This window comes from Ursus americanus, chromosome 31 (genome assembly GCF_024610735.1).
Source record: "Ursus americanus isolate L20-20 chromosome 31, mUrsAme1.1.p, whole genome shotgun sequence".
Lineage (NCBI taxonomy): Eukaryota > Metazoa > Chordata > Mammalia > Carnivora > Ursidae > Ursus > Ursus americanus.
The window spans coordinates 32507377-32528770 of record NC_142157.1 but is presented as its reverse complement, the minus strand read 5'-3'; the positions used below and the strand labels follow the sequence as shown (position 1 = coordinate 32528770).

Below are 21394 nucleotides of genomic sequence, written 5' to 3'. Positions count from 1 at the left end.
AGAGCATCTCCATCAGGGGCAGACGAGGCTCAAGAGGAGCCTGCAAAATGGTCCATCATGGGGATGGAGCTCTGGAAGGCCACATCCCAGGGCAGTGATGTTAGTACATAAGACCATCTACCAGGAAACCATTAAGGTGGAAGGGCCAGTGTGGGTCCGCTAGTAAGGAAGTTGCACTGCAGTTTGGTAAATCTCTCATTACAACACTCAACGTTACGCCTTCAGCCAAGGCTTTAGTGGCTATTACCCTCAGATATCTACCAGGTGTAGTGGGAGAACAACTAGGTTCCCTGGAGCCACAGGAAAAGTTTCAAGAAAAAGGAATAACCAAACACTTAGGGTAAAGAAATCTGAAGGCTGAGAAAAATCTTTGTTTTGGGAAATGAGGTACAATCAGTGATTTTCAGGATAACGGCTTCAGAGCACGGTGGGGAAAACATATTACAGACGAGGAGCGGGCACAAGACGAGGTGCAGGCATCAGGTGTATATCCTTTGAGCAGTTTGACAGAGTGGGAAGATGAGAGCACATGTTATGGGGGTTGCAGAATCTAGAAAAAGGGGTTCATTTTTTGAACGAGGAGACTTGGACTTGCAAGTAAGGAGAAGAACAACTGCAGCAAAATCAATGGCAAAGGAGAGAATATACAAAGGGGATTGAAGGAGTGAAGTCCTCCAGAAGGTCAGAGTCAAGAGGGAAGGTGCAGAAATTATAAACGGCCTTGGAATGGACAGTGCTACTCCTCTGGGATGGAAGAAGACATGTGTAGATTCAAAATAAGTTTGAGGGGAAGACTGAAGAGGAACACAAGACGTTAAAATCAGATGGATGTGATTTCAGTAAAGTAGGAAATAAGGTCCTCTCCTGGCGCTTTTCGATTTAACAATCGTGTGAGTACCTACTCTGTGCCTGGCGCTGTAGATACACAGGTGAACAAGAGACTCCCTGCCTCGAGGTCGTATTTCATGATCTCAGGTGACCTCACTCTTTGAGGAAGAAGAGGCAAATATCAACCCCAGATCCACATCAACAGAATACCTAAGGGAGGTATTTTGCCAGAAGGAAAATGACCCCACATGGAAGTCTGAATGAAGAGCGCCAGAGGATAACCAGGAAGGTAGATCGAAGCAAACACCCCGTTTCAAACAACAGCAGTGACAGTCAATGCCTTGTAAGGTTTAGAATAAATGCTGGGAAATATAAGGTCACAATACGCAAAAGGCAAGAGGATAGTAAACAAGTTCTACAGGTGTTTTCATCGTCCAGAAGTAGTGAAAACAGGAATACACAGTAGATGCTACCGAGTCAGGTTTGAATGTTGTCGCGTCTATGGTATCCACTGCAGGCAAAACCATTTAATGAATGTTTAATAAATTAAGAGAGGAAACACTAATAACACAGAAAAATACTTGGTAAATCTAATATCACACAGGTTGTAGAGGCTTGAAGACTACTCCTTAGGAGACCTAATCCTAAAACTCACAAGTATGTGAAATGTCCATTCTATTTAGGTCATCAGATATCTTTATTTATTACCGAATAAGACAGAGGATTTTATTTTATTTTATTTATTTTATTTTTAAAGATTTTATTTATGTGACAGACAGCCAGCGAGAGAGGGAACACAGCAGGGGGAGTGGGAGAGGAAGAAGCAGGCTCACAGCGGAGGAGTCCGATGTGGGACTCGATCCCGGTACGCTGGGATCACGCCCTGAGCCGAAGGCAGACGCTTAACCGCTGTGCCACCCAGGCGTCCCAAGACAGAGGATTTTAAAATGCAAGCATAAGACACATAGGTTAGTTGAAAAAGAGAACCCCATAAATTTGGATATAGGCTCCTTCAAGCATTGAAGGTTTTCTTTCATGCTCACAGAGCCACAAAGTCCACTGTTGGTCTATGTTGGATTCGGGGAAAATGACAGAGGGCACCAAATCACTCCTTTCTGTGTAGAAAAAAAATAAATTTATTTATTTATTTATTTATTTATTTATTTATTTATTCATTCATTCATTCATTCATTTATTTTTACTTTCCTCCAAATATTTGATCACAGCAGGTCAGAGACATAGGAATGAGAATCATTCCTTTCCTTATTATTATCCTGGACGTCCTGGCACATCTCAGGTTTAACAGGCCTCAGGTTCCAAAGGGAACTCTGGTATGAAGTTGTTTTAGTGTCAACATAGATTGAGCCCTTGACAGAGGGCCTTGGATATAGAGAGCAACGGGGATCCAGCCAAACGCTTTGAGACTTGAGGACTGAGCAAAACTCACTGATGGGTGGCCTGGAAAACCACCTCTTGACAGGCATGTCTTGAAGTGTCTAGACATCATTTCCACCGAAGTGTGCTCATTGGCCTCCATGGTGCCAACGTATGAGTGGAACACAGGCAAAATGGTACATCGTGTGAATGGAGCTCTGGAAGGCCAGGGCAGTGATATTAGTAATAAGAGCATCTACCGGGAAACCATTAAAGGTGGAGGGCCCAGTCTGCGTCCACACAATAAGAAGGTGGTTGTACTGCAGTTTGGTAAATCTCTCAATACGACCCTCAACTTTACGCCTTCAGCCAAGGCTTTAGTGGCTATCATCCTCAGATATCTACCTGAACCAAAAGCCTTGACCACGTTGGGGCCAAGAGAGTACAGATGGCGGACTAAGGCTGCCAGGTAAACACCACAGCTGAATGAGGCCCCTGGAAACTATCTACCATCATCTCAAGAGCAACACCTACACCCAAGTGAGCACCTTTGTACTGCCTAGTTCACCTGAATTCCAGTGATTAGTCACACTAAACACCACGGATAATAAAAATGGGGCTGATGGTTTTAATGCATTTGTAACTTTTTTTTTCCATTTTAAGTTACAACTTGTTTGAAAGTGGGATAATGTAATACCAAAAATGAATTCCATTAATTTTTTTTTTTAAACCTCTCCACTGGTTCTGATGCAGGGCTCTGCCAGCCACACTTCGAGAACATCTCTTCAACGATGGGGGGCTAACTTTTCACCTTCTGACCCACAGGAACACAGATGCAGATTTTTGAAAGACCCAAGAATAGTCTTGCTATTTGTTTGTATAAAAAGCAAACTAAGACCTTAAGGCCCACCTTTGGAAGAAAGAAAAAATGATACTGAAAAGATTCATTATTTAATCAATGTACAAAATATAGATATGGGGGAAATAACATTAGTAATTAACATGTGCTGTTTAACACCACAAGAAAAGGGAAAGCAAAAGCACTGACTTTAGGGTTTCATCATCTTTTTTTGAAAAAGCAAAGAATAAAGCTAGGTTTCCATTCTAAGAAAAAAAAAGAAAGAAAGAAAAGAAACATGGACATGATCCAGACGCTCAAAGGACCCCAAACCTGAAGGGTTCACAGGTAGCCGTGTTGAACCAACAGACAAGGAACTATGAGCTCACTGTTGATACTGACCCATTTGATTTAGTGCAGAGCTTAGGGTCTTGCTTGATTTGGTTTCCAGTTTCTTCTAATCAGGGGAACTCTACCTACCAAGAGTACATAATGACACTTTGACTTAACACTCATTCTCCCCGGCTACGTTTCCATCAGAAACTTTGACCCATTTCTTCGTAATCCTTCTCCAGAGCGGCCAAGTCTTCCCGGGCCTCTGAGAACTCGTCTTCCTCCATGCCTTCCCTGATGTACCAGTGCAGAAATGCCCTCTTGGCGTACATGAGGTCGAACTTGTGGTCCAGGCGGGCCCAGGCCTCCACGATGGCCGTGGTGTTGCTCAGCATGCACACGGCCCGCTGGACCTTGGCCAGGTCCCCTCCTGGCATCACCGTGGGTGGCTGGTTGTTGATGCCCACCTTGAAGCCAGTCGGACACCAGTCCACAAACTGCACAGAGTTCCTTGACTTCATGGCTGCGATGGCTGCATTCACATCTTTGGGGACCACGTCCCCTCTGTAGAGTAGGCAGCAGGCCATATACTTCCCCAGCCGAGGGTCGCACTTGACCAGCTGATTGGAGAAGTCAAAGCAAGCGGCGGTGATGTCGGACACAGAGAGCTCCTCGTGGTAGGCGTTGTCCGCGGAGATGATGGGGGCGAAGGTTGTCATGGGGAAATGTATTCTTGGATAAGGTACTAGGTTGGTCTGGAATTCAATGAGGTCCACATTCAAGGGCCCTTCAAACCGGAGGGAAGCAGTAATGCAAGAGACCGCCTGACCTATCAGCCTATTAATGCTGGCGTAAGAGGGGCGCTCGACACCAAGTTTATGGTGGCAGATGTCATAGATGGCCTCGTTGTCCACCATGAAGGTGCAGTCCGCATGCTCCAGGGTGGAGTGCGTGGTGAGGACGGAGTTGTAAGGCTCCACTACAGCAGTGGAGATCCTGGGGGCCGGATAGACAGAGAACTCCAGTTTCGTCTTCCGGCTGTATTCTACCGAGAGCCGCTCCATTAAGAGAGACGTCAATCCCGATCCGGTGCCTCCTCCAAAGCTTCGGAAGATCAAAAATCCCTGGAGTCCACTGCACTGCTCTGCCTGGGGAAGCAAAGGAGGGTGAGACCTGGGCCACGGGAACCCACAAGCAGTGCTCCCCCGAACAAAGAAAACTTTCAGAAGGACGGGTGTCCCATTGTTAACGCTCCAGTACCACACGTGAGTGCTTACCTCTGGAGTAAGGGAAGCGCTTTAGAATTTCACTAAGCAAAGCATAAATATTCACCTGTCTTTAGCTGCCCTCCACAAACGTATCTGCATGTGACCTAAAGCAAGGTCTTTCTCAGTAACAAACAAGATGGCAAAATATTGAAGCAACCTACTCCCTCCGCCCCTCCAGGAGATGGAGCGCCTACCACTTCCACATCCAATCTACTACACTGGCGTAAAAGGCATTGTATCGCTTAAGGATTATGCCAGACACCAAAATATGTACTCGACAAAGGATTTTCCAGACGCACGTCCTTAGAGAAGAGTTCACCGTCAGTAACTAGAGTAACTAATCTCCAGGTAGGATGTGTCTCCTGTTAACGTCACGAATAACGGATGCTACTGGAAAAGGACAAGCGTCGGGATGCTTTGGAAGTCTGTGCTAGCAAGATGAGCCATGATGAGTGGGCAGAAGCAAGAATGGGGGGGGCTAGTCATTAAAAAGAGGGACATCCTGCCATCTGGGACGGCATGGATGGACCTTAAGGGCTTTATGCCAAGTGACGTAAGCCAGGCACAGAAAGACAAATACCGTATCATCCCATTCATACACGTGGAATCGAAAAATGTCAAATTCATAGAAACGGAAAGTAGCACAGTATACGGTAGGGGCTGTGGGTGGGGAAACGGGGAGATGTTGGTCAAAGGACACAAACTTCCAGGTAGAAGAGGAGTCAGTTGTGGGAGCTAATGGACAGCATGGTGACCATGGTTAACAATACTGTGCTGGGGGGCGCCTGGGGGGCGCAGTCGTTGGGCGTCTGCCTCCGGCTCAGGGCGTGAGCCCGGCGTTCCGGGATCGAGCCCCCCATCAGGCTCCTCCGCTGGGAGCCTGCTTCTTCCTCTCCCACTCCCCCTGCTTGTGTTCCCTCTCTCGCTGGCTCTCTCTCTCTCTCTGTCAAATAAATAAATAAATAATCTTTAAAAAACAAACAAACAAACAAAAAAATACTGTGCTGTATGCTTGAAAGTTGCTAAGAGAGTGGGTGTTAAATGTTGTCACCACACACACACACACACACACACACACACAAGTACTACGGCAATCGCTGTGCAATATATGTGTATCAAATCATCATGCTGTACGCCTTAAATTGACACCCTGCTATGTGTCAGTTATGTCTCAATAAAGCAGTTGAAAAAAAATATTTCCGCATAAATCTAAACTAAAAAAGAGTAGGTGGGGCTGCAGTAAGTGTAAAGGTTTCCTTCACCCTTCCTGCTTTACACAGCATCATCAAAGCCAACATCTAGGTGCGGCCCAGCTTGGAGCCTCTGTGGGAGAGGCTGGTGGCGGTGACCCGGGTGGTAGGAAGCGCGGGTGCCGTTTGGAAGGCAGATCCCAGGCACTCAGGTACGGCCCCCGGCTAGGGAGAAAGGGCGACTTGCCAGCTTTCGGATCCTCTCCAGCACAAGGTCGATGATCTCGGACCCCACGGAGTAGCGACCGCGGGCATAGTTGTTTGCGGCATCTTCCTTCCCGCTGACGAGCTGCTCTGGGTGGAAGAGAGAGCGGTGCCGGCCGGCTCGAATCCCATCTGCAGAGGGGACATGGGTCAGCGCACTCCACTCCCTTCGACTGCTAAGCCTTTGCCAGTGGCTGCACAGCCCAGCACCTGACCCTCCTTTCCCCAGTGTTGCACTAAAGAAGGGGCTTCCAACTGCTGAGCTGGCCTTCCTTCGTCTAGGAACAGTGTCATCACTTCAGACAAGTTGAAAGCACATTTTCCCAACGTAGACCCTTTGCTAGTTTCTTACAGCTGCTGTGACAATTACAACAAACTCGGTGGCTGAAAACAAGATATATATTTTCTCTCACAGTTCAGGATGCCAGAAGTCCAAAGTCAAGGTGTTGGCAGGGCTGGTTCCTGCCGGAGGTCTCAGGGCTGGTTCCTCGGCTTGGCGCGGCACCACTCGTGCCTGCCTCCATCACGCATGCCCGCTCCCCCTGACCGGGTCCCCTCTTCCTCTCATAAGGACACAGACCCCTGGAGTTAGGGCCGACCCCAATCCATAGGACATCAAGTCAGTACATCGGCAAAGAACTTATTTCCAAGTAAAGGCATAATCTGAGGTTCTAGGTGGACACAGAGACACCCTTCAAACCATCACACACCCGGTGACACTCTGGCATTCTAAGACCAGTATTTCTATCTACAAATAGCCAGCTGAGTGCCGGAAAAGCAGAGAAAAGTGGACCGATCTAAATTATTACTAGTCTACTTTAACAGAGGCTTTAACAAAGAAGGTGTAACAAGCTCAAATGCCCACCCAACTCGAGTGCAGTTGATATAAACTCATGAAGCAAGGAAATTGGGGTTAAGATGCTGGCAGTCCTCAATACAGCCAAGGGCAACTCCTGCCTGGTTTTCCTCCTTTTAAAAACCTGCTCGGCATGAGAAAATACCCAAACACTCATGTCTCGGGCCCACGTCCTGCTCCCCAGGCCTAGAACTACCCAGATAGCACAATTGCTACAGAATTACGCAAGGGCCAAGCAGGCTCTGGGAACGGTGCCCTGGTTACAGAGGGACACTATGCTGTACAGTATTCAAGAGAAGCAATCTGTTTCCCAGGTTCATGGTTTCCTTCGTCACTCAGCTATCCACCAGTTCCTTAGCACCCCTAAATCTCAACGACCTCACCTCACATATAAGGATGATAACAAGACACCCCCCCCTCCAGAGCTCCTAGGACGATTACATGAGATCATAGGGCACAATGCATGGCCCATATGACAACGATTATCAATAATAATGACACAATTGTCTTCATGACATGTACTTATGTTAATCCCGCATCAGCCTCATCACCAGATACATATAGATAACCCTAGAAGCTCGCTGCCCGAGAGGAAACACACTCCATTTCTAAGAACGAGACAGCTCTCTCAATTCACCTTGCTCTTCTGTCCATGACCATGAATTTCTAACCATAATTTTGTACACCCCCAAATGCTGAAATTTACTAAAATCGATTTGAAGGACTGTTAACTAACATACCCACACCAAAAAAGTAAACAAAAAGACAAACCAAAAAACCCACCAAAGCGAAGAGTTTTTAGAGATGTATTTATAAACAAGACATCAGTGGGCATATGACTCTGGGCAGACTATCCTGCAGCTATAAGGCTGAGTTCAGGCTAAAAGGTGAATTTCTGGAATTTTGGAAGCCTGCTTCTTCATGGTAATGTCCAATGGAGATCTTGAAGGTCGTTCTGTAAATTCTTCGGTAAAAACCACTTTCTTGGAGATCAGTGATTACAGCACTGCCATTTTTATGAGTACACCCAAACTGTCCACTCTCACTTCCTGGCACTTTCTCCACTTGGCTCAGAGACATGAGCATCTGGCCCAGTGCCCTTAACCAGCACCCTCAGGGAGTTCAGTGGTTTTTAAACTTGATTAGTTGACAGTTCCTTGCTTCCTTACTTCCAATGCTATTCAGCTCCATTCCACTTGAAATCACTCACAACTGTCCTCCCACCAAAATCTTAAAGTTGTAAAATCCTTTCACCAACCACACTTCCTCACTTCCCCCAGCTTGCCCATGACCCAGCTCGACAATCTTTCCAGCTTCCTGTCCCCATCACTCTCCTACTCACACCCTGTTCCTGTTCAAGGTGGGTGCTCCTCCACACCTCTGGGAAGCTGCCAATGCTGCTCCCTTGGCCAAAGATGGCTGATGGCTCCCCGGCTACTCATCCCTTCCTCTGGGATACCGCTGCACCTCACAGACATTTCTATTGTTATTAGGTTGCATCGGAGGATACTGACATTTTTTAGGTAAAAAATAACTGACCATGGGGAATTTTATATGGCTCAACTGAACACATGTGTTAGTGTTGCTACGACCATTTACATTTTCTTCTCCACTAGCTTATGCTGCTTTTTCGTTAAAAGAGAATGGCTTTCTGTCAGTTGACAAACCGGGGGTCAAACCCAGTTCTGCCCTCTACAGCTCAATGACCTAAGGCCACTTCCATGACCTGCCCAAGCCTCAGCTTCTTCATCTGTTAACGCAGGACAGCAATAAGGTTTCCTGACAGAATTGCTGAAAGGATTATAGGAGAATACCCACGTGGTTCCTTGCTAATGAACAGTAGCTGCTGAGGACTGAATGTGCGTGTGTCCCCACGATCCATACATTGAAGTCCTCCCCGCAGTGTGATAGTGTTAGGAGGTAGGGCCTTTGGGAGGTGACTGGGCCACGAGGGTGGGACCCTCATGAATGGGGTTAGTGCCCTTGCAAGTGACCAGATGTGAGGACCCGGGGAGAAGGCAGCTGTCTGCAAATCGGGGAGAAAGCGCTTATCAGACACCAACCACGCTGTCCCCCCTGGTCTTGGACTTCCCACCTCCAGACAGTGAGAAATAAATTTCTGTGGTTTAAGCCCCCAGTCTACAATATTTTGTTAAAATGGACTGAACTCACGAGGACAGTGAGAGGGAAGGGATAGAAGGGATGGACGTTCATTCATCTCTATGCTCCTCTCTGGAATGAATGAATGTTCAATGAATTCATTGAATGATGTTGAATTCTTTCTTACCACGACCTGGAGCTCCCAGCATTTTCTTCTTCCACCCCCTCCTCCTTCACGTTGGCTTCACTGGTCTGCTCACACAGCCTGGCCCTGTGATCAGAGCCATGCGCTTGCCACCAGCCTCATGTCCCCGCTCAACCTGCTCTGCACGTAATGGGCACCACCCACCCCAGCTGTGCTCTCGGCCCCTTCAGGCCCCACTCAGCACATCCTTCATGCTTCCCTTGACCCACTGTGCTCTTCTCCAAATGTGTATTAAACCTCTTCTCCTTTCTCTGAGTTCTCACACAGCATGATCCCATTATTCCAATCACGGAACTCCTCGATGAACACCTTCCTCCTTGCCACAAAATCCTCAGTCTCTACCTCAGAGAAGGAAATGCACGACCCACCCTCTCAGTGCTACGGGTCCCCTCACTCCTCTGAATCCTCCCCCCTCTTTTCCTCCTCCTTTGTTCTGCCTACAAATATCTTCAGTAGAATTCTACTCCACAAACACAACTAAAACTCACCTTTCCTTCATTCTAAAACCATTCGGGCTGGCTTTGGACAAGATCAGCTACTTTCACAGTCTTTTAGTATCATCTCCATAGGATCACTTCTCACTGAACACCTCTGGTTCCCCATCTTCTACGAGGACCAACCTGCGGACGCTTCAAATTCCTCATGCCCAAATGGAACGTATCTACTCCCACAAACCTAGGTCCCCCTCTGGAATTCCAATCTCATTTTTCAATCCCATTATTGAAATGGTGAAGTCTGGGTGGCACCTCTGAATTCTCTCCAGAACATTCATGTAATCCGTTGCTCCATTTTACATGGACGTCTCTCAAATCTGTGTTCTCTTCTCCATTCTCGGTCCACACATCACAAAAACCTTGTCATTTTCTCCTATCCGCTCTCTTTCTAGATCAGTACGTGGCACATAGCAGGTGCTAAAGAAACACTGAATATGTTCATGGATAAATCTCTGTGATTAACGTTACTGGATTACAGTTCTCCATCTGGCTTTTCCCTGCTCTAAAATCTTTACTGGCCCCCTATTTCCTACCAGGTTCACACCACAGATATTATTCAAGGAAACTCCATGGTCAGCCTCCACTCCAGTTTATGTCTTCTGTGACTCGGCTATGTCAACATCCTCCCCCTTTTCAAGCTGAAACAATATTCACAGGTGTCTGAACATGTCTTTGCTCATGTTTTCCATCCTCTCTCACCTGTGAACTGTTAAAACCCGCTTACCCAGTCTTCAAGACTCAAATGAATATCACTTTGTCCATAAAGTCTTTTCCGATCTTTTCCAGGGAGGTAAGGTTCATGTCCTCACTTCCTTCAGATCCCTACATGTCACCCTCTCTGCAAGGCCTTCCTCGGCACTCCTTTAGAAAAAACACCTCCCACCACCCACAACATTCCCTATCCCCGTGGCCCTGCTTTGTCCTTCTCCATGCCACTGATCACCATCAGGCACACAGTATAGTTTTTATAGGTCTGCACCCCACTAGAATGTAGGCTCCACAAAGACTGAGGGTATATACACCTCCAATGTCAAGAACAATGCCTTGCACGCATGAGGGTCTCTAATTTGCTGAGCAGAACAAGGAAAACTAGTGCCTTCTCCTAAAACCTGGAGCTTATGCCTCTTTGTTTGGGCCAGCTCCAGATCCACAAAACTCCCCTCTCTCTATTCCCTGTATTCTAGAGGATTGGGGAGTTTCCTATGGTCTCTTCCTGCCATGTATCTCTGCCCTGACTTGCATATTAGCTTCTGATTCCAGGTCCTAAGACTCCTATTTGCCTAGCATCTTCGGGTTGGCGCAAGTTAAAATATCTGCTATAGCATTCATAATACTGAGATGTGGCCTCTCATGCTGTTTCTTTAGCTACATTCACCAAAGTCCTCTGGGGACGTATTCCACCCTGTCCAGGTTTCTGGGATACCAGAATTCAGTTAACACTCACGGTTACAAACCCCCATTTGTCTGAAAAAAAATTTTAGATATTCTCTTCGGACACTTAGAACTCAAGTCAGAAGACAATGTAGCTGCCTCTTACCCTCCATACAAATCTCACCTATTCCTGAAGCCACCAACATTTCCTTATTTTTAATCCTTTCACATCCAGCAAACATGGAAACTGCATATAGGTGTCCTGGTCTAGGCAGTTCTTACCCTCCCCTCGTACTAACGCTTTCCATCTTTTCCTTCCCATGGACGTCGATCTACTTTCACCATCAGTGACTTGATCCGACCTGGTTTCGATAAGGAAATGAACTCCAATCCAGTGTGTAAGGATTGCGTTTTCCAAAGATGGCCACAAGAATGTTTTCCATCACTCATGTGCTTCTAGAATCTCGCTCTTTCCACATCAAGAGGTGAAGTCTCTGTTCCCTCCCTGGGTGGATCTCTGTAATGGTCTTAAGCCATCAGACAATGACAGTGAAACACTGGGACTTCCGAGGCTAGATTATAAAAATGCCATGGACTTCTGCCTGTGCTCATGCGATGCTTGCTCTTGGAACCGAGCCGCCATGCCATATTTCTGGACAAGACACTACAAAATCTGCCATTAATAATCATAAAATTGTACTGATTCCCCATAATTGGAGGATTCGTTTGGCTCCTTGCCTGTTTGGAATCATGTTCAGGTAATGCCAAATTTCAGATTCTTTGTTGGAAACTTCTAGCAACTGGCTTTCAAATCCAAGAAAAGATTTAATCTTCTGTGACAACAGATGTGTGTGGAGAAACTAACAAGGTTTGAGTTTGTTTCATCACACAGAAAAAGAAGGCTAAGCAAGTACTCCCTCTGGGTATGTTTTCATGCCAATCACCTTAAGTGGTCATGAAGCTAACTTCTAGATTTATAAAATGTCCCCATGATCCTATCCAGATAGATTCATATAATCTGATGATCCCATCCACTGGTACTGGATTTGTTTGCTTTGAGCGCGGACCTGGTTAAGTACAGTTGAATGCAAGCCTTACGTTACCTATAACAGCGGGTTCCAGATCCATGAAGAGTGCTCTGGGCACGTGCTTCCCAGCTCTCGTCTCACAAAAGAAGGTATTGAAAGATGAATCCATATGCTCCAAGTTTGCACTTTCCAGCTGATCCTTTCCACTGTTGAGAACAACTCCATCTGGCTGGATTCCATGTTCCAGGCAATAGAGTTCCCAGCAAGCATCCCCAATCTGGATACCAGCTTGGCCAATGTGGATGGAAAGGCACTCCCTCTGAAATAAGCCATGGGAAGTTAGAACTAATAGCCTTTGTAGATACATGAGCTTGGTCACTCAGTAATGCCGCTCACAATCGATAGAGACCAAGCTCGCAAAAGCCAACAAGAGAAAGGCTAATTAGAAGTGTCTCATGGAAACCAAAAACCAGGGCACAGGTACCATTTAAGAACAACTGAACCAAGGACTCCCATTTTACTGAAAGAGTTCTTTCAACTACGTAAGTTAAGGACTTACTGTGTAACGGGCTAAGCGTGAGTTAAGGATATCTCTACATTATATACATATAAATATAAATATAAAAAAAAATATATATATATATATATATATAAAATTAAGCTGCCTCACCCAGAAAAATCTTAGCTGGACTATTAGTTACTGGAAAGGAATAAAATCAAAAATCAATGTATAAACTTCACATATATTAAAACCCACTGCACTTAAAGATGTTACCTTTTTGTATCTTGAGATTTTATATTTACTATTCATATGTGTTCTAAAGAAGGAAGGATGTTCTAAGCATAAAATGAGTGGAAAATTTACCAAGGAAACATGTAATAGATATCACAACCCGAAAGTGTAAAAACTCAATATTGTCATAAACAAATAAGAATGATGATGTATACAAAAAACGATTTATATATAGTTCTTCATATTAGTGGCTATCAATAACGCAATTTTATGTACATTAATTAAAAAAAAAAAAACCACTTGAGGGGCACCTGGCTGGCTCAGTTAGTAGAGCATGAGACGCTTGACCTCAGTGTTGTAAGCTCAAGCCCCAGGCTGGGTATAGAAATTATTTAAAAATAAAACCTTTAAAAACCAACCAAACACTTGAGATGGTTAGTAGATAAACAGACAAATGACATACACTAATTATTTTTTTAAAAATCTAAAAATGCAAAGATTTAGGCACAAGGGCATTCACAGTATTATTATTTATAAGAGTGAGGATCAAAAACCAATCTACATTCCCTTTTGTTGGGCATCTGAAGAAAGAGTTATGCAACCCTTACAACCCTTAAAGTTTACCCCCCAAATTTTATGACATGGCAAAAGCTTATGATAAAAAGGATGTAGAAGGTATGTAAGTCATAAAATTGTATATAAAGTATGTTATGAAATACATTAAAAAATAAGCATAGAAAAAAGATCTTTAAAACGCATCAAATATTAACTATAGTTACATCTGGGCAGTGATTTTTTTTCCTTGTTCAAACGCCACTGTTTTCCATCACCCTCATCAGCCTCCACTCTCCCTTCCCCCGTTTAAATCACCATTCTCATCTTTCTTTTTAAAGGCCAGTGACTGTTCTGGTCCTTTAAACAGACACGAATATCTACTCATCTAAGAGAAGGAAAGAAAAAGTTAGATCCTAAAAAACCGCAAGGGCAACAAGCGCGCATTTGAATGTTGTTGGGTTTTGGCTGCCAGCGGGCGTGGGACGGGTCGGTGCAGGGGGGCTGGTGGGGTGAGCAGCCTGTTCTCCATCTCACGGGGGCCCTGCCAGCTGTTGGCTTGCTGAGCTGATAGGCAGCCCTGCCCTTGTCCAGGCTGCTCTTTCCCTGGACAAGGTCTGAGATTCAACCACGAAAAGACCACTAGTCCAGGGAGGGAGGGAGCTCTGGCGGGCCACAGCCCTGCAATCCGACTTGGACTCGTTCCTGCTCCACCACGTCAAGCCCTCGTACTTTGTCTCCTTGATTCCCAAGGCCTAACACCGCCCTCTCTGCTTTATGAGGAATTCAAGTTCACTACTTGAGTAGAACTCCCCCCTTGTTTCTTCTCTGTGCAACTATGGGTCTCTCATGACAAAGGCTATGAGCTCAACTCAGGAAGCACCTCGCTCAGCACCAACCAGGATTCCAACCTCTGTCCAGCACATAAAAAAAATCAAACAGCGTGTTCCATCATAAACAAGCTTCTAACATGCTTGTCTGCAAAGCTCAGCTTCATTCCTACCATACCTGCTGGACTGCAAATGATCTCAGTACATTAGCTACTGTAACCAGATAAAAACTCCCAAGATTTAGGTAAAAATGCTCAATGGGGGGGGGGGGTGCATTTCATGGTTTCCCCATCATTTGAGCCATTTACATGTCAATTTCTCTCACAGCACGCCCCGGCTTACCACCCAGGCCCTGGGTTGGGGGGCAGTGCAGACGCATTTGCTCCAAGTACTCACAGTAAAAATAATCACCAACGTAGAAAAGCAATTGCTGCTTTTCACACAGTCTGTTACCCAAGGGGTTCAGACATAGGAGTGATACTGTCCTTTCTGAACTTGGCAGGAACACTTGGCCCAAGAAGGACCAATCACGCCCTTCTTGGTTTGAGAAGCAGCTGAGTTTATGACATAACAGTGTCCCAGGGCATAGAAGGTTATCTTCACCTTCTTCTCTTAGACATACCCTCCTTTCCAAACTCTCTGTGAAACATTAGCCACACTATAAAGTAAGATTGTAAACTGCCCGTTCAATATCAATATTATCAATCACAGCACATTAGCTGCTACAATGCTTATCTGAATTACTAGGAAGGCACGATTTTCTAATTAACTTTTTATTTTGAGATAAAGATAAGTAGTAGATTCATATGCAGTTGTAAGAAAGAATAAAGATCTCATGTACCCTGTACCCATTTTCCCCAGCGTAAATATCTTGCAAGGCAATACAGAACAATATACCCCGAGAATACCGAAATTTAGTCAAGCTACAGAATGTTTCCGTGACCGCAGGGATCCCTCATGTAGGAAGGCATAATGTTGACGAGCAAAACAACTTCAACATCCTTAAAATGTCGGAGAGAGAAGGTCCAAGGGGGTGGAAACATCAAAGATGAGAAAGCGGTCTGAAAGGCTGCTTCCATTTAAGAATTTAAAATTCTAAGATACCAAAAACTACTAGGACTAGCACATAAGACATTAAAGAGAAAGTAGATCTTAAGTGATGATTCCCAAACAGGAATTACTGTAAGTAACTGTGTTCATTGTTATCTCCCAAGAAGGAAACTCGAGAGAGGACGAGATGTCCGTGCACTTTACCCTGCTGTGCATTTATGAGCTTAGCAAGGACGACCTGGGTCTGAAGTCCCCAGAAACTCTAAAAGCATAACTAAAAGCAAAGCAATTGATCTCTACAGAAAACTCAGCACAGCAGGTCTAAAACAAATGTAGAACTAAAGGAAGGAGGGGTTCTTGTTTCAATACTTCAGTTAAAAGCAGTTTTTAACATGCACATCCACTAAGCTCTTCCTAAAAGCCGCAAAACCACAGATGAACAGACGAGAGCTCATCCAAATCTGCCTGAAACACAGTTACTGAAAGAAACAAATGCGTCCTTAAACATTTCTTCTCTTGTATTAAGAATTTATTAAGGGTGGTGTGGCGGGGAAGAGGGCCAAATACGAGGAGTATTTGCTACAACACCGCAGCAACACTGATAACCGCGTACATCGACCCTAGCCACTTACCATGCTGATCTGGAGGTGCCCCCGCTGGCCCGCGGTAATGACGAGCCCCACGCCCAGGCAGCCTTTATCACAGGGCAGGAAATGACTCCACCTGAGGGCTGGGACACCTGCTTCACTTAAAGCAGAACAGCCCCTTCTTCAAGTTTTTCTGTTCTCGTTCCCAAAGCAGCCGTGCGGGACCTGAACGGCCTGAGATGCTCTGTGCACAACTACAGGTGGCGTCATTAGAGCTTGCCCAAATCTACTTGCAACTTAAACCTGTTTTGGTTAAAAGTAACAACTGTCTTCTTAAAAAGATCCTCCTCCTGGATTAAGAACGTATGGAGCATGGATGGGGAAAGAGTAGGAGTGAAATTTGCTGCAACAGCAAATAGCTTTTTCTAGGCATAAGTACTACATGAGTATCTTCTCTTTAAATAAGACTCAATCCCTGGGGACATACAGCAAACTAAGAAAGTATCCTTTTCACCTCCCACCTCCTACTCGTGCGTCTTGACCGTGACCATCACTTCCAAATGTATGGGGATTTTCTATGTTTTGGTTATTCCTAATTTTATTATTTGTTCTATTTTAAATGGTGATATTATTATATGTAACATACACTTATACCGTTAGTTTTGATTATTTGAATTAAGATCAGAGAACATACTCTAAATGATTTCTCTCTTTATACATTTGTCAAGACAACTTTTATGTTCTGCTATATGGTCAATTTTTGAAAATGTTCTGTGAATGCTTGAAAAGAATGTGTATTGGGCAGTTTGTTGGATGGAATGTTTTATATACACGTTTCAAACTGATTTACAGTGTAGTCCAAATTTTGAATATTGATTTGTTTTAGAGATGTGTTAAATTTTTCCATTATGATTGTTGATTGGTCTATTGTTTCTCTCTCTGACAATTTTTGCTTTATATATTTTGAGGCTACATTATTAAGAACATGTAAATTTTAAATTATTAGATTTTCTATGGAATTGAAACATTCTATCACTTTAAAATGACTATGAATGATTTTGCCTTGAAGTCTTTATTATTGAATAGTAATATTACTACTTTAATATAGTTTCTTGGTCAGCGTCTGAATGATGTCTTTTCCATCGTTTTACATTCTTAAGAATTTAAAAACTTTTCAGTATTCTCATATTTTTGATGTGTCCTTTGTAAGCATAATATAACTGAATTTTTCCTATTTATCTTTTAATTGAAGAATTTAGTCCATTATATTTAATGCAATAACTAATATAACTGGATTTAGATACCTTATTTTATGCTTTTATCTTATTTCTCTTTGTCCCCATGTTCTAGGTTATCTTTTGGCAAACTTTCTTTTGTACCAATGAAATGTATTTAAGCCTACAGGGCATTACTGTTGTTGTTTCATAAAAATCAGTGTTTGTTTTACCATTTTCTTTGCTTTTCATTCCCTCTCCTACTTACTTTTTTTTGTTTTTTTACTTGTGTCTGAAGTAAATCCTTCACAATTTCCTTGAGTGCGGTATTTCAATTACTTTTTTTTCTTTGCTTTTCTCTGAAATGCCTTTATTTCACCCAACTTCCTGAAAGGTATCTCACCGGGTATGGAATTCTATGTCAGCATTTCTCCCTGAGTCCACTGGCTTCTGGCCCCTGCTCCTGCCTATGAGAAGCCATTGGTATAAAAATTGCTCCTTGTAAGGTCTCTGGCTGCTTTAGAATGTATCTTTGTCCTTGGTTTCTTTAGTTTTACCATAATGTGTCTTTATGTGGATTTATCTGTTCGGCTTTGGATTTGTTAGGCTTAATGATCTGTAGATTCATGTCTTTCTTAGTTTTAGAGAGTTCTCAGCCATGATCTTTTTGAATATTGTTTTCCTCCCATTTTCGCTTTCCTCTTCTTTTTGTTAGACGTTTTTACTGTAGCTTATACATCTCTGAACATCTCATATTCACAATCTCTTTGTACCTCTGTGCCACATCCTGCTTAAGTTCTCCAGCTGTCTTCCCCTTCATCCACTGTCTTCTTTTGGCTTTACTTAACCTTTTTTAAAGTGATTCACTGAGTTGTCAATTGTAATGACTATAATTTTTCATTTTTAGAAGTTGTTTTTTTTGAAATCTTGTATCTTCCATCTTGTCTTCTATTTGTTTAGACACGATAACTGCAGATGTTTCCTAATCGGCCTGATTATTCCGCGAAACAAACGTCTTTGCAGGTCTGTTTCCTCTGTCAGTTATTTTTTCTGATTCTTACCAACAGTGACTTAAAAAAAAAAAAAAAACACTCAGCTCCTTAGACAGCATTCCCATACTGTTTTACTCTAACTGCAGCAAAGCAATACTTTCTTCTTTAATTTTGCAGGAAGGGCAGGATAAGGTAGAATATCTCAACATGATTCTTATCACACCAGAATTTTTCCTTGTGTTATAAATGAAATTCAAGTTCAGCATCGCATGATTTAAAAAATTATGAAATACAAGAAAGTAAAAAAAAAGAATTCAATACCCATAGTCTGACTACTTAGGGATATTTTAATAAACTGATTTCATCTTCTTCCTCTGTCAAATCTCTTACAATTTGTTAAGGCTTTGACACACAAAAAGCAATATTTAAAATCAAAGAACGTGCTATTTAACGATCGTCTTTTTTTATTTGAGAAGTTCCTTCACTTGATGTGCTTTTTGCCGCTGTCATAGACTTAGAGGGTGAAGGCACCTTCACTCCCTTTTGCCAATGAGGGGCTCTCTCTCCCTAGGACGACTCACGATCAGATTTTAGCGGTTTCCTAGAGACGGCCCCAAGAACACACTTCCATTACCTGTGGTAACTGGGGATTTATCTCACATGAATAATTTAGCGTGCATGTGGCCAACCACCAAATCTCAGTTTAGGTCATCACTTTCAATCTCTCTTCTCCCTACCCCCCCCCCCCCACTAAGAAAGACCTAATGCTTCCAATTCGTCCTGGTCTGTGGCGAAAGTCCCAATGAACGGTGAAGTAGGAATCGGGCCTTGGGGATTTAGAAATGGAATCTGAACTAAATTCAACGCCGTCCACTAGCGTGCAGGGCTGTCCCCTCCACCATCCGATCAAAGGGGCGGGACTTCACGTTTCCCAGCAACCGCCCAATGTCTTCCGATTGGCTGGCCGCCGCACGGCCGCCATTTTCAAACCCCGGAAGATGGCGGCGGCAGTGGCGGCGCCCTCCTGACAGGAACTGCTCTCCGGGCAGAAGTGGTCGGGCGCGGTGCCCGTCCCAGCGGGTCTCCCGGGCACCCGGCCACCGCCCCACCCCCCACCCCACCCCCGCGCCATGGAGCCAGAGCTGGCGGCCCAGAAGCAGCCCCGGCCGCGGAGGCGAAGCCGCCGGGCCTCCGCGCTCAATGCAGGCGGCGCCGGGGAACCTTCGGCCGACACCCCCAGGCCTGAACCGGACGGCCGGTAAGCGCGGGTGGCGGCTGCGACTGGGGGACCCGGGCGTCCGGTCCGAGGCCGGAGGGGGAAGAGGGGAGAGAGAGGGGAGGGACGCGGGGAGGGGCGAGAGGCTCACCCTCCTCCTCCACCTCCAGCCTTCTTCAGGCAGGGGCGCGCTCTTTACTCACCTCCTCCTCTTTCTCTTCCTCAGGCGCGGGCTGCTCACCCTCTTCCTCCTTCACATCCTCCACCTCCTCCGGCCCTTAGTCGAGGGCGCGGACTGCTGACCCTCCTCCTCCTCCTCCTCCGGGCCCTTCCTCAGGCGGGGACGCAGGCTGGTCCCGCTCCTCCCGATCCCCCCCCTGCCCCAGGCTGCAGCGGTGGGGGGCGGTGCGGGCGGGCGGAAGTGGTGGGTGGGTTCTTCACCCGCTGCCGGGCCAGGGCTGCCCCGGGAGCGGGTCCTAAATGCAAACCCGGAGACTGAAACTGTCCTAGAGCCTGCGGGCTCCAGGTAGAGCAATGGTCACTGGAGCCGGACGACTTGTAACAGGCACTGAACCTTTAGCCCGAAAGCGAGCGTTCGCGTGAAATGTCTTGCGGACGCCAGAATTCTTGTTTTTGAGAACTGGCCAAGTCGGGGAACCGAGCACAGCTCCCGGTTCCAGCCTCCCGGGTGGTGGTGAGGTGAGGTGGTGAGGATGACCGCTGACTTTTTCGCTTTTAACACATTTCACATTCTGTCTCGTTTGCCTGGAAAGGGTGGGCGCTGGAGGGTTTCAGAAGGTTGTGTCTGAACAGGGGCGCTGTAAAGAAGTACTGAAAACTTCGCTTTCCCATCACACTGTTGGAGGTGGTAGGGTCCAATGACTGCGTGTGGGACCTTCCATTTCTAAGGCTATGCCCTCATCTGTACCATAAAGACGATAATAGTACCCCTTTCCTAGAAGTGGTGAAATTTAGTAAGATGATGCATGTACCAGGCGTACATAGTACTTAAGCTCTCGATATAAGTTTACTGTCATTTGTTGGTTTTTATCTCTAAGAGTTCCACATCTGCTCATCATTTCAGAAGTCCCTATGGTCCATTTCACATACTGCTTTGGGCAAACTACAGCCCCTTACATCATTTATATTCCAGTTATACCCGGGTGTGCTGATCCCTTTTTGAGAGCCAGAACAACACCTTACTTTCATCAGGAAGGCATTTATAAACCCATTGTTTGGGGTTTTTTTTTGGTTTTGTTGTTGTTGTTGTTGTTGTTGTTGTTGTTTAAGATTCTATTCATTTGACAGAGTGTCTGCCAGTGAGAGAGGAACACAAGCAGGGGGAGTGGGAGAGGAAGAAGCAAGCTCCCAGCAGAGGAGCCCGATGGAGGGCTGGATCCCAGGACTCCGGGAGATCACGCCCTGAGCGGAAGGCAGACGCTTAACGACTGAGCCACCCAGGCGCCCCTATAAGCCCATTGTTAAGTTACTCTGCAGAAATCTAGGGTTTGTTTCATTGGAAACTGATTTTTATTATTCTGAAGTTTAGGGTACTCCTTGTCTTAATATACGTTTGTAAAATCTTTGTACTGATTTCAGCCTTTATTTAAGAGGTAATGAAAGAGCAGAGAGAAAGAAATAAACTCAGACTGAGAGATGGAAAGACTGGCTAAGGAAAATAGAATTCAGAAATATCAAACAGAGGCAGTGTTAAATTCATTCTACATTCATTCAGTAATACTGTTGAGCACCTTCCAGACATTGTTGTAGATACTGGGAATTCTGGTGAATAAAACAGATGAAGTCCCTGCTCTTAGGAAGCTTAAATTCTGATTGGGGGAGAAAGACAATAATCAAATATATAAAATATCAGGTGGTCATGCTATGAAGAGAATTAAGGCATGAATAGACATAAGGAAAGGGTAGTGTTGCTGTTTTTAAAAGAGCAGAAGGAAAAACCTCTCTGATGATGATGACATTTGACATCTGAAGAAATTAAGGAACTAAGCCATGTGAATATTTGGAGAGAGGGGCAGCAAGTGCAAAGGCCTTGAAGTAGAATCTCATTTGG

The 21394-nt window shown here is 45.0% G+C and overlaps 3 protein-coding genes across 4 annotated transcripts in view; 1 reads left to right on the top strand and 2 right to left on the bottom strand.

Moving 5' to 3' along the window:
* Positions 1–19664, bottom strand: part of LOC123802294 (aldo-keto reductase family 1 member C15) — a 115753-nt gene extending 96089 nt beyond the window's left edge. The window contains exon 1 of one of the 2 annotated variants that reach the window (XM_045812890.2): positions 19527–19664. The gene's annotated coding sequence lies outside the window, so the exon portion shown is untranslated. The remainder of the gene's footprint in view (positions 1–19526) is intronic. The other variant, XM_045812889.2, reaches the window with a different exon arrangement.
* Positions 3142–19661, bottom strand: TUBAL3 (tubulin alpha like 3). Its single transcript, XM_087857762.1, has 4 exons — positions 19527–19661; positions 12225–12468; positions 6075–6227; positions 3142–4517 (listed from the first exon to the last, which is right to left on the bottom strand). The coding sequence occupies exons 2-4, from the start codon at positions 12316–12318 to the stop codon at positions 3577–3579; spliced, it is 1188 nt and encodes a 395-aa protein (XP_087713888.1). The 5' UTR covers positions 12319–12468; positions 19527–19661; the 3' UTR covers positions 3142–3576.
* Positions 19126–21394, top strand: part of NET1 (neuroepithelial cell transforming 1) — a 60862-nt gene continuing 58593 nt past the window's right edge. Inside the window, exon 1 of the mRNA XM_045812885.2 lies at positions 19126–19365. Coding sequence (XP_045668841.1) covers positions 19238–19365 — 128 coding nt within the window. The 5' untranslated portion in view covers positions 19126–19237. The remainder of the gene's footprint in view (positions 19366–21394) is intronic.